The 13,171-nt window shown below is 63.0% G+C and overlaps 1 protein-coding gene across 9 annotated transcripts in view; it reads right to left on the bottom strand.

Annotated features, from left to right (window-relative positions):
* The window catches only part of MGLL (monoglyceride lipase), an 86,539-nt gene that overhangs the window by 48,152 nt on the left and 25,216 nt on the right, over positions 1 to 13,171 (bottom strand). For 3 of the 9 annotated variants that reach the window (XM_043885239.1, XM_043885238.1, XM_043885241.1), the window contains exon 3: positions 5,920 to 6,026. In XM_043885239.1, the coding sequence (XP_043741174.1) occupies positions 5,920 to 6,026 (107 nt within the window). Of the gene's footprint in view, positions 1 to 5,919; positions 6,027 to 7,436; positions 7,457 to 9,228; positions 9,423 to 9,841; positions 9,989 to 10,140; positions 10,248 to 13,171 lie in introns of those variants that run through there. The other 6 variants (XM_043885234.1, XM_043885237.1, XM_043885235.1 and 3 more) reach the window with 5 other exon arrangements.

Raw genomic sequence — 13,171 nt, 5'->3', positions numbered from 1 at the left:
CCCCTCCGCCGGGGCTGGGCCCCGCGACTATTTAGGCATCAATCTCACTTTCACATTTACTAAGTAAGGCAAGAAAAATGAACACATGAGTCAAACGCTGCAAACAAAAAGCATGACCTTAGCTGACAGAAGCACAGAACTGATGCAGCGAGGGACCATGACTCAGAACTCTCCCCGCGCGGGGGCCACACCCGCACTGTTTTCCCCTCTGAATTTCCCCAAAGCTGGGCTTCTGCCTGGGCAGGGCCCCCACCCAGGGGGCCAGGCAGAACCTCCCCCAGGACTTCCTCTTCTGAGACGCCCCCGCCCCGGCTGAGTTCTTTAAAAAGAAACGCAGACCAACTGCCTTCAACACTTTCCCTAAATATCTGCAGATAATGAATTCACTGCTGATTAGTGAGAAACGGTTCTCTTCTCCTTTGTCACTAAAGACGGGGCAGCCCGGGTCCCGCCCCCGGTGGAATCCGGGACGCACTGGGTGCAGAGTCGGGGTGCTGCCCACGGGAAGGGCCCGGAGCCTCGGGGTCCTGGAGACGGACGGGCATCCCGCCTGCAGCAGGAGGATCGGGGGCCGCCCGCCCCCGGGGCCCCACCCGCCCCCGGGGCGCCCCGCTCCTGCTCCGAGGGCTTTCCAGTGAGTCACCAGGAGCAGCTGGTGGCCGGGGACGGCGTGAACACGAGCCCGGGTTTCTCGGCGCTGTATCTGGAACAGCACAGAAACTCCCGCCCCGCCTTCCACCTGCTCTGACCCCCCAGAGCCCCCCGCCAGTGCCCTCCGCTCCCCCACCGGCCGTGCCCTGGACCCCGTCACCCGGGGTGGTCGCCCTCTGCTGAGGGTCCCTTCCTGAACCCCAAGGTCCACGGCGTCTCATCTCGGAGCCCCGAGCGTTGCAGGCCGGGGTCTCGCTCCACCTCTGCTCCTGACGCGACCCCAGGGTCCAGGCCGGGACTTCCCCTGGAAGGATGTGAGCCCATGAGCCCATGTATCTGGGTTTCACTCACACGGGCTCCCCTTCCTGAAACAGCAGTTCTCAAACCACAGCTGCTCATCAGACTCACCCGGGGGGCTCAAGGGTCCCGACACACCCGGCCACACCCAACAGATCAGTCTCTGTGGAACGAGGGACCCTGGCAAAGACTCCCCAGCGTTTTGGGGGGACCCCAATGTGAACCACGACTCTCAGCGACTGGCGCTGGCTCCACACCCTTGCTCTCCCCTCAAGCTCCTACTCATCCCAGAAAACCGAGCATCCCGCTGGCCCCTGGCGCTGGGAGGCTGTGTACTTGCAAGAGGCCTAGCCCACCTGGAGCACCTGAGTTGCGGCCTCGGGGGTCCTCTGCTCCAGCCTTGGCTGCCAGAGCCCAGAGTCCTGGCCCCACCGCGGGGTCCTCCCCACCCTGCGGACATGGACACTTGCACGCGGGCGTTTGCTGACATTCACGGCGTCTCTGCTCTTACCCACTCTGGGCCATACACTCCTCCTTTCATTCCACAAACCCTGGTGATGCCTCCACACTCTGCTCAGCAAGGAGGAGGCTGTGGGACCACAGGCGGGACGACCGTCTCCACCTGCCGGGAGCTTGCTGCCGTCAGCAGAAGGGAGAGTTTCCTCCAGGGATAGTGAGAACCCTGCCAAGGCTGGGCTCTTCACGGGGGCTGCGCACAGCGGGCAGGGCCCGTGTCCACGTGTTCCCCCTCGCAGAGCACCTGACCAGGGCCAGTGTACGATCAGGCACATCCACCTGATCGCGAACGTTCACCGCATCAGAACGCAGTGCGCTGATGACCCTGACATCCTCCTCCACGCCGGAGCTTCGGAAAGCCGACGGGGACGGGTGAGAGAGAGGTCACACGGTGAGCTGAACACGGCTCAGAAAATATACAAGATGGAAACGGTTGAGAAAAGATCCCTTAAAAATGAGCCTGGGGTGTGGCCAGTAGAGGAGAGGGTGCTTGGAGTGTCCACGCTGTGTCCTCCCTGCTAACAGAGCCTGGTTTGCTCGGGATCAGCAAACACGCAGCGAACAAGCTGGACGTCCTGCCCCCCACCACTGGACGCAGTCAGCTGATGCCGGCCCTGCATGCAGTGCGGTGGAACTCGGCGGGAGTGCTGAGACAGGTCTGCTTTCCCGGCAGGAGCCCAGCCCGGCCTCTCCACCGCTTTCTGCATCTCCTTCCTGCGAGACCGCAGGCTGGAGCTGGTACCCGTCGGCATGAAAGCCACGTGCTAAGAACAGCTGAGCAAAGCTGCAGATGTAGCCTCGGGCCCAACAGCCCGGCAGTGTCCTGAACCCACCTCGGGCTCTGCTTGTCCTGGGAGAAAAACAACCCCTCATTTGAAATAATCTACCAAGATCGGGGTCTGACGCCGGTACGTGCACCCTGTGGATGAGGAGGGCCTCCGACCCTCACCTCTGAATCGGGGGGATGGACTCAAGTGTTACGAGGCTTGGAGATAATGCGTGACAAGGGCCCCAGCCAGAGCCTGGCACGCAACTGGCACTTAATGAACGGCAGGGATAAAGTTCTCATTTCTGGCAGGGTCCTCTGTGTCCATGAGGTCGCCGATAAAATTCTAAGGTCAAACAAAACATTTAAGCGAGACGCTAGCTGAGCACCTGTGTCCGCAGGCCACCGGGCGTGGGGAGACGCGGCCAGACCATCCAGCCCATGTCTCCAGGTTTCCGTCTGAACAAGGAAACCCCGGAGCTCAGCTGAGCAACGAGACTTAACCTAAAATCGGGTCAGCATAGGATTTGCAGAAAGCTGTGTTTCTATAGATTGTGTCACAGGAAAGAGCCTTGAAACGACCCTTGGTAGGTCTGTTCGCTTCGAGAAAGTATTGTCTATCCTTCAGCCAATCTCCCCTGGAGCCTCTGCCGCCGGAAAGGGAACCCAAGGACCCAGCACCCCTGCTCCTGGCCTCGACGTCCCCCTGCTGCTCTGCAAGGGGGCTGGAGGGGGCCTTGCTGCTCGCAGAGTGAAGAAGAGGCGCCACCACCCTCTGCTGGCCCCGCACATGCCTGTTCTCACTCTGCCAGCGCACCGCCTGCCCATTTGGCAGATGAGAAAACTGAGGCTGGGCATGGCTGGGCATCCGAGGTCCACGGCTGGATCGCAGTCCAGGTGGCTGGGCCCGAGTGTGTCTGCGTCAGGTCGGAGCGGGGTTGGGGGGGCAGGTCCCCGGGGCAGAGGGGTGACAAACGACTATAGACCCAGGAGACAGGGAGGTGACGTCCGCCAGGCCCTGGGTTTTCTCTCCCTGCACCCGGCCGCATCAACGCTCCGACACTCTCCCCACAGAGGCCTGCTTATATCTAACAGCTAAGCGGGGAAGAACGAAGCCCCTCTCCACAGGGGTCACGCCTGGTGTGAACGGGGCAGCAGCGTGGAGAAAGCAGGCACCAGAGGCCTGGGCTCCAGCCCCTCCAGGACCCCCGCCCCTGCCTCTCCACGAGAACTTATTTCTCCGGGCACTAACCACCAGCACCCGCTTCCTCAGCCAGCACAGGACCCCCTGCACCCCGCTCCTCCCACGGAGGGAGCCTCGGCCACTCTCAGGACCCCCTGCACCCCGCTCCTCCCGCGGAGGGAGCCTCGGCCACTCTCAGGAGCCCCTGCACCCCGCTCCTCCCGCGGAGGGGGCCTCGGCCACTCTCAGGAGCCCCTGCTCCCCGCTCCTCCCGCGGAGGGGGCCTCGGCCACTCTCAGGAGCCCCTGCTCCCCGCTCCTCCCGCGGAGGGGGCCTCGGCCACTCTCAGGAGCCCCTGCTCCCCGCTCCTCCCGCGGAGGGGGCCTCGGCCACTCTCAGGAGCCCCTGCTCCCCGCTCCTCCCGCGGAGGGGGCCTCGGCCACTCTCAGGAGCCCCTGCTCCCCGCTCCTCCCGCGGAGGGGGCCTCGGCCACTCTCAGGAGCCCCTGCTCCCCGCTCCTCCCGCGGAGGGAGCCTCGGCCACTCTCAGTGCCAGCCGAGGACGGCACGCAGCTCACGTCTTGAGTAAAAGCACCTCCATCAGGTACTTGCCAGAGAGATCGCCCATGAGTCACTGCAAGAAACACTCAATCAAGCGAGGTGAGTGCCGGCACCCGTCACCAAGCTATATTCAGCGGTCACCAAGAGTCAGGCCTCAGTTTTAGATGTCACATGGTAACACCAAAAGGCAGGTTGTTTCTTTTCTCTCTTTACTCTTAAAAAAAAAAAACCCTTCCAATTGTTTTTCAACATTCCAGGATCAGACACACAAACAAGGTATGACAGAGTTGCCCACTCCTATGGGTCTGGCCAAGGGCAGCTGATAGAGGGCGGTTGATGCCAGGACAAAACCAGACTATCTTGAAATTCTTGGAGGTGTTTCGTGTTTGACACAAACACTCTTTGCTTTCAGAACGCCCCCGTGTTGTTCAGCTCCTTGTTACAATCGTTACCGGAGACAAATGTGATAGAGAGTAAGTCATTCCCACCACGGGCCCAACAATGTGGAAAGTACCAGAGTAAATAATGACAGTCCCGCCGTGAAATTCAGGCTAATCCTCAAATGTTACCTCTCAAAGGGCCTCACAGAGATCACTGGGAATGTCTGCAAAGCACAAGACCACACGGCGACCACAGTGAGCAAGGCCGTGGTCAATAATCTCAGTTCTAAGGACCAGGGCCCTCGCATGCATCTGGCTGGAAAAGGGCTCTTGGTAACCAAGTCGCCATCCAAGGGACTCTCAAGAGTCTTCTCCAGCACCGCAACTCAAAAGGAGATCCAACCGGTCCATCCTAAAGGAAACTGAAGCTGAATATTCATTGGAAGGACTGATGCTGAAGCTGAAACTCCAATACTTTGGCCACCTGATGCGAAGAGCTAAAAAGACCCTGATGCTGGGAGAGATTGAAGGCCGGAGGAGAAGGGGAAGACAGAGGATGAGATGGTTGGATGGTGTCACCGACTCGATGGATATGAGTTTGAGCAGACTCCAGGAGACAGAAAAGGACAGGGAGGCCTGGTGTGCTGTAGTCCATGGGGTCCCAAAGAGTCAGACACGACTGAACCACAACAAACCAAACTGCAGTTCCTTATACACAGAACACCCGAAGCTTCCCCGGTCACCAGGAACCCCCAGGCCCGGCACTGCCCCCCACCCCCTCTGCAGCTCATTGTTTCCACACCGGGCAGAACAGAAGCAAGGTTTCTGCATCTGGGCCACAACGACAGGCAGTGCAGAAATCACCACGTTCAGTCACGAGGACTCTTCCATCTTAACACTTGAGGCAAAGAAGGATCTTGGCTGGGGGCCGTCCCAGACACGGAGGACACCGCCTGACCAGCGAAGGAGCTAGAGACAGACTCGGGCAACAGACGCTGCGCTTTGATGGTTGCTGTGAACTTCGTTACTGAGAAAGAATTAAAGACTTGGCCTGCAGACGTGCGCGTGCATGGGTGTGCGTGTAGCTGTGTGTGCGTGTGAACGAGCCCTGTGTTGGGGGGTTTCTCAGGCCTGCATGGCCCTCGAGACCCTGCCTGTCCCCCTGGTCTGAGTGCCCTGGACACGCCTGGAGGCCCCCGCAGGCCGTGAACCGGCTTGCACCGAGGGCAGCATCGCCCGCCGTCCCTCGGGGGTAAACCAGGGCCCGTTTCTCACAGCAGATGTGAGAGAGGGTGACGTGGCCCGGGGCGAGCTCGCATACAAACGTATCCTGAGTCTGGGGCTTTTCAGCGGAGACTTCCAATCAGCCTGCATTCAGTCCCGGCCGTAACAGAAACCGTGGGCCAGACACTTGTTTTGCTTACAGAACTGCCTGTTTCTCAGTTAGAAACAGCCCGTGGAGAACGCCTTTCCCCGGTCTCAGGGCGGGAAGCAGAGCGGAGTGTCCGAGGAGGGAGCAGGGTGGGGTGAGGCAGACTCGGGGCCCCGGAGCGGGCCGGTACTCACCATGGTCGTGGGCGAAGACCAGCAGGCCCAGCCCCACCAGCATCTGTGCCAGCTCGTCGTAACGGCCGCAGTGCTCGCCGGCTCCGTGGGACACGAACACCAGTGCCCTGCGGGACGAGAGACGGCTGTTAGGGGGGGTCCGGCGGGGTCCTGGGAGCTCGCGACCGCCCAGGCTGCTGGCTGGCAGGGCCTCTGAGGCTAGCGGGCACTGTGGTCAGGGCCTCAGTGAGTGGCCGGGAGACCCCAGCCAAGCCTCCGGGCCCAGGGGAGCCGGCCCCAGAGGACAGGTGACCCCAGAGAGGAGAGCCACGTGGACAGGGGACCCCAGCTGAGGCTCTGAGCCCAGGGGAGCCGGCCCCAGAGGACAGGTGACCCCAGAGAGGAGAGCTGCGTGGACGGGGGACCCCAGACCTAAGGCTGCCGTTTGGGCCCTGAAGCCACAGCTCCCGGCCCTGCGCTGGCGGAGCTGTGGGGACACGAGGCGGCCTGTCACTTGTACGCAGACACCCCCCCCACCCAGTGTTGTGTGCCTCGCTTCATTCCACACGTGCACGTCCTCCCCACCCCAGCAGCCTCGCTGAGGACACACGGACTCTGCTTCTCTGCGCCTGGCACAGTTCTGAGCTGTGCTGGGGAGGAGGGGGAGGGTGGGAAGGGAGGGGGAGGGGATGGGGAGGAGGGGGAGGGGAATGGTGAGATGAAGGGGGAGGGGCAGGGGGATGAGGGAAGGAAGCAGGGACAGCAGCTGCCATCTCGCTGAGCATTTCCTATGTGCCGGTCCCTCCCTTAAGCCCACACGCAGGATTTCTGATCCTTGTTATCATGCTACACTTGACCTCCTTCACAGCCGAGACTGAAAACCAGAGAAGTCACACAGCAAGTGGGTAAAATGCAGATCAGAGCATAGCCGCCCTCTCTCTCCCGGATCTCACTGGGCCTCCTGGGACTTAGAGGACAAGTCACCTTCTCCCTATCTCTCCAGACCTCCAGCACCTCCCTGCTCCCCACCCATCCTCACAAGGGGCTTCCAGTCTCCTCAGCAGCACCCAGCTCATCCTGGCTCAGGGCCTTTGGTCCCACGTCCCCGCAGCACTCTCTCCCAGATCTCCCCTGGATGCTCCTCATGCTTAGGCCTCACGGCAGACCTCCGCACAATGGCCTCCCCGCCTTGGGCCTTTCTGACCTGCCCCGGGCCCTCACCTCACGTCACGGTTTGCACCGGGCCCTCTGGGCACACCTCAGTTCACCACTGCTTTGCTATTCACTTGCGGGCTCAGTTCCCGGCTCTCTCCTCCCCTTGGAGGTCAGCCCGAGAAGCCAGGAGCCTTGCCCACCATGCGGCCAGCAGAACCCAGAGCTGTGCCAGCCTAGTGGTGCCCTGCAGCAGCCAGCATGTATGCGTGTGGTGGGTGAACCAGCTCCTGTGTTCTCTCTGCAGCTCCCGGCTGCCAGGATGTGGCGGGGCAGAGCGACCACGTGCGTCATGCTCTGAGCAGCGCAGAAGCAGCAGTACTGACCTCATTTGACTTTGTCATCTGTCCTCCCAGCCCTTCTCCTAAAATGCAGGAGACACTTTCACACTCTCTTTACTGCAGCACACAACGTCCAGCCCCCTCCACTTGATCGGACATCGGTCTGGGCCGATTCACCTGACCCTGGCCCTCGGGGTCGGCGGACGGGATTGTCTCAGCTCCCCTGGTGTGTGCTGGAAACTCGAAACAGCCATCACCTCCAGCTGCACCAGGGGCTGCGCTCCCAGAAGGAACAGCTGAAGCACTTTCCAGTCCTTGGGGAGCGCGGCAGCGGCTGGATTAATTCAGCCCACAGTTAATGCAGGTGGACAAGCTGGGTCACGCAACAGCCAGCCTCTCCCTGTGGTCGGGGCCTGCGGGGCGCACAGTGACCTCAGGGGCTCATTTCACATCCCTGGGAGCAGCGCTCAACATCGCTGCCTGGAACGGCCTGCTAAGAGGGCCCACCCCGGAGCCAGCAGTGTGGAAAACACTGCTCTGAGGCCGGAGGTCTCATCCGGCGTTCTCCACCCCGGGAGTCACCTGGGGAGCTTTCCACCATGCCTGGCCGCGTCCCAGCCTGGACGCACCTCTGGTTAACGGGTCTGGGTCGCGGAGGGCCCAGAGGTCCCACCAGGTGGCCAAGGTGGAGAGGTACCTCCATCGGGAGCGATGCTGCTCAGAAGCCGTGTGGGATCCCAGGGGCAGGAGGGCTGCCCTTCGGGCGTGGAGACTTGCAGCCACTGTGAGCCACTCGACTCCCAGGGGGACGTGCTGGGGAAACCACAGGCTCCTCTGGACTGAAGAGGCTTCTGGGGCGTGCTGTTGCCGCCCTTCCAGAAACAAGCAGACCCATGCAGGAAGCACAGACCCTCCAGCTCTCTCCCCACAGGTGGCAGACCTGCAGGCTCACCTCCCCTGGCCCAGGCCAGGCTTCTCTGCAGACTCGTGCTCTGCACTGTCCTTGTCTGAATCCGAGCTGCTGCTGCCGTGTTTGGGGGGGGTGTCTTGGTTCCTGGATCCAGCTCGTGCCTGAACCCCAATCCTGAGGCATCAGCCCCCCCCCCCGAGGGCTCCCACATTCACTGCTTCCTGGACCCAAGCCACAGAGCCCTCTGCTATTTCCGCTGCATCACAATGAAGCTGCTGCCGCCCCGCAGTCACATCCTCATCCCCTCGCTCCCTGGCTGAAGGCTCCCCTTCTCAGTGCTCAGTTACATGGATGGTGGGGTGCTGCTAAGCATTTAATAACCACGGTGGATGGACCTGATTTGTACTGTCTGCCAATTTCCATGGTGTAAATGCTCTCAACACAGCAGATTTTAAGTTATTAACATGACACCAGGGGAGAGGGCGCAGGGGAGGGGTGCACACAGTCAGCTCCCGAGAGCTGGTCAGGCGGACACCCGTTCCTGACCCTGCCGGGCCATGTCCTCAGGGTCTCAGGCTTCTTCTGACTGCTTCGGGGGTAGGGTCTTAAGCGCACGTCGCCATCCGAATGACTCGCCCACGGTCAGCTCTGTTCCTCCTCCCCCGACTGGAAGGTCCCTCCAGGGCAGAAGCCTCGTGGGTCTGTGGGTCTCCTCTCTGAGGATGCGCTCAGCTGAGTTAGATGCCGGCGCACAGCAGGAGCCCGGGAAGGACGGACTACATGACCCCCCTCCCCAGCCCCGTGCCTGGATCCCTCCACCCACCGCAGCCCCCAGGCTCCGACCTTCGGCCCAGGCTGTGGCTCCTCTTCGCCCACCCGCCCGTCAGGGCGCCCCCTCCCCGGGCAGCCCCTCCTGTCTCCCCACACCTGCCGTGGCGGAGCCTCTGCTCGCCGGTCCGTCGGAGGACCACATCTGAGGCCCGGCCATCCCCCGGCTCCCAGGCCCCCACCCTGTTCCCACACATACACATGCAGCCGTTCCCGGCCTGAGTGTGCACCCTGTGTCCTCTGGGAAAAGGGCACACCGCCCCGGCCCCCTGGAACATTCTCCCCGGCCTGCTGCCCGCCCGCAGCCCTGCTGGGTGAGGGTTTCACAAGACACCATTTCAGCTCTGGGAACAGCACCCAAGAGGCCAGTAAGCAAACACCAGCGATGCCGGGAAGCTGAGGACAGAGAGCAAAGGTGAGGCCAGGACAACCCGCAGAGTTGGCATCACATGCACAACACCTGGGCAAGGCCCCTGGGCACTCCCAGGGTGGCGGGCACGGCAGTCCTTCCTCTGGGATCATCCAGAAACACCGACGCGAGGGAGGGAGAGGGACGCCCAGCGCCGCCCCGCCCTCAAGGAGCCCGAGACAGTCCCCGGCAGAGAACGCGGCCTTCAGCGCGGGTTAGGAGAAATGCCAGGAACAGACGGGGGACCACGGGGCGGGACTGCAGGGAGCAGACGGGAAGGCAGGCAGAGAACAAGAGTCTCACCATGGGGAGGAGAGCTGTCCTATGCGGGGCCCTGCCCACCCCAGGCCAGGAAGAAGAGGGGACCAGTCCTGAGAGGTGGGGGGTCCACGCAGAGGAGGGACCAGCCAGGCAGTGACCTGGTCTGACCTCCTGCAGTCCCAGGGCCTGCTGTAACAGAGCGGGAGGCAGAGGACAGGGTCTGCCCAGGAGCTCAGTGGCCAGACCCTCAGCAGGAGCCCAGGAGAGCCACACGCTCCCTCCTCCCCGGCCCGCAGGCTCCCAGGAGGAACGGCTGCCGAAAACCCAGCAGGGCTGCTCACACAGACAAGGCATGGAGCAGGCTGCAGGAGGGGCTGGCAGGTCTGTTTCCTGGAGCTTCTTCACCGGCTGCAGCCCACTGGGAGCGGGTCATTCCAGGAGAAGGTGACTGTCGGAGGGGGAGGCCCGGCTCCAGAGCAGATGGCCGGCCTGGCACGCAGCCCCGGGGAGGTGGGGCAGCTCCCGGGGAAGCATATGCCGCCCTCGACACGCACACTCAAGAGTCACAAGCTGCCTCTGCGCCCAGGTCTGATGGAGCAGGACTCCCCTCCACCCGACAGACCGCTTCTCTTCAGTCTTGTTTATTCGTGGTCTAGGGGACAGACCTCTCTGGGTCCCGGTTTGCTCACCTGTAAAATGGGTCAGTCCTAAAACCACTGAGCACAGAGGCATCATGAGGTAAACAGGGAGAGAGGTGGGGAGCGGGGCTCGAGGTCTTGCCTGGCCCTGTCCCGGGTGACCCTGCTTTTTCGGCGGCACAGGGGGGTCCATGTGCAGCCTCCGCCACCCCCTTGAACGTGGGCCTCAGTTTCTCCACCTGTGAAATGGGCCACTGTGTCCCCTCCACAGGGTTTGGGGATGACACGAGAGAACTGACGTGCAAACCGTCGCGGGCGGTCTGCGGCTCCTGCCACCTGCTCTGCTGACCATCACACACTGGACAGCGAGCCCCTCCTGGGCCTACACTGCCCAGGGACCCCTGGAAGGGTGGCCCATCTGCTGCCGAGACGCAGACCAGGGCTGGGGGGCAGGGCGCTCACCCCCACGTCACCGGCAGGCCACTGGCCTCGGCCGGGACCCGCTCCCACCTCCGTCTGCACCCCGCAGGGGAGGCACAAGGCCGGCAGGAGAACCAGGGGGCAGACTTGAGACGCTCGGCGAGGCGCGGCCAAAGAAGACAACGCCCCTTCCCCGCTCACCCTTCCCTAGCCACCCCCGACTCATCACAGGAAATCTGAGCGCTGGTGTCATCAGGAAAAAGTCAGAAAGACCAAGGATGACATGTTTGGCGGGAGGGGCCACCAGGAGCAGCTCGGGGTGTGGGGGGTCCGCTGACCCAGAAAGCGGCAGCTGTCATGGACGCCAGCCCCAACAACCCCTGTAGGATCCTCCGGTGCGGGGTCAGGGGGGCCCGCCTGCCTCCTGGGGGGCTGCGCTTATTTCCAAGGCGTCCCCCTCAGGAGACCAGCTGGTCACAGCATCATCTGCATCCACCCCGCTCCTAACTTGCAGAATTGCACGACTTGAAAAAAACCTACCCCCTCCCCGGCGTGTCCGTCATCAGACCCGAAAGTGGGATCGCGAGGGTGGCTGGGGCCCCCTCTGGTAAGGAAGGCGGAGCGCGCCCGGCCCGGCAGGACACAAACCCAGCACCTGGCCACCTCCCAGAGCCGGGGACCAGCGCGTCCCTCCCTGGCGGGGCTCCCACGGCACCAGCAGTGTGCGACGGGGACGGGAATAGAACAGAGCTGGTGAGGGGTCTAAAAATCTCAGAGGGAGCTCGAAATAGACCTCTCATTTGTAAAACAGACCGATAACTGCCCATCTCCTGGGCCTCGTGAGGCCTGATTGAGAGAATTTATGGAAAATAACCCAGAGGGACGCTGGGGGCAGTGAGCCGTTACATAACAGCCAGCGCTGGCAGCTGGTACTCGCTGCGGCCCAGATCCTGGCCCAAGCATACCGGGCGCCAGCCTGCCGGGCGCTCACAGTGGCCCGGAGGCGGGCATGGCCAGCATGGGCCCGTAGGGGGTGACCCGTGCTCCCGGGATCGCCCAGCTGGAGGTCGTGAACCCTGCGCTCTGGGCCACGTGGTAAGGGGGAGACGCCCCGTGTGGCCATGCCCTGGGGGGCGGTCAGGCGGCGTCCCGGAGGCCCTCGCCCCAGGCAGTAGCTGGAGCCTGCGGTCCCCACGGAGGTCGGCTGTGAGTCCACCATCCTGAAATCAACACCCGAGTGTCTCCACTCTGCAGTGGGTCACGGACTCTCCAACACAAACTCGGCCGGCGGTGGGGGGTGTCGATCCCATGAATGACCCAGGGTGCTGCTCCACATTCCTCCCGGGGAGGGCCACCCCCAGGGGACGCCTGGCCGGCCCGCCCCCTTCCTGCACGATGCGGCTCTCAGAGCCTGGCCACCTCCTCCCACTCCAGGTCCCACTGCCCACCTGCCCCGGGGCCCCCCGTGGGGCCGAGGACACGGCCTCCTGCTCCGCTGGGACCCAGCCGGGCACGGTCCTGGTCCTCCCGGCCGCCCACTCTTCCCTCCACTGCTGGACAGCGTGGCCGGCTCCCCCAGGCTGGCCGCTGAGGGCGTGGCTGCCGGGGCCCCCGGAGGCCTCTCCCGCCTCTCTCAGCGAGGCGCACGTCCCCCACCCAATACTGAGACGTGCCCCAAAACAGAGGACGGCCAAGTGGAGACCACTGAGCTCCCCCACAGCCTGTGTTCTGCGCCACAGCCTTCGTCAGGAGCCTGCTCCCGTGGCGTCTGCAAGGGCAGATCCATTCCAAGTTCATCCCCGCAGACAGCCACCCGGCCCGCCCACCTGGTTCACACCCTGCAGCCCCCACGGTGACCGCGTCCCAGCTCACGTCCACGCCGATCACCCCACATGGCGGCAGGCGGCCACGTCCGCGTCCACATCCGCGGCCACATCCCCGAGCTGCCCCGGCCGGCAGACGTGGACAGGCTCTCATCTGCTGAGCGAGGGCGCCTCGTCCTGCTCAATGAGCTCCTTGGCCACCGCCCCCAGGACACCCTGCGGCCACTCAGCCCACGTCTGAACCCCGAGGCCCGGACCGTCCGCCTCCCTTGCACAGAAATTCTGCAAGCGGCTCCCGTTGCTGATGCTTCATCCCCGTGGGAGGGAGGAAGGTCCCTGATGTTTCTCAGGCATCGTGCCCGGGGCCGCACGTGGGTCCAAGCCCACGCCTGTCTCTCTATGGAGACCGACAACCATGGATCTGGCTTTAAGGCACTTGAATGAAATCAACCCATTCATTCGCCCTGATAACACATGGCGGCCCACAAACA

The sequence above is a fragment of the Cervus elaphus genome, chromosome 24 (assembly GCF_910594005.1).
Source record: "Cervus elaphus chromosome 24, mCerEla1.1, whole genome shotgun sequence".
Classification (NCBI taxonomy): Eukaryota; Metazoa; Chordata; class Mammalia; order Artiodactyla; family Cervidae; genus Cervus; species Cervus elaphus.
Note: the sequence above shows the minus strand (reverse complement) of the source record. Positions and strands in the feature narration are given on the sequence as shown.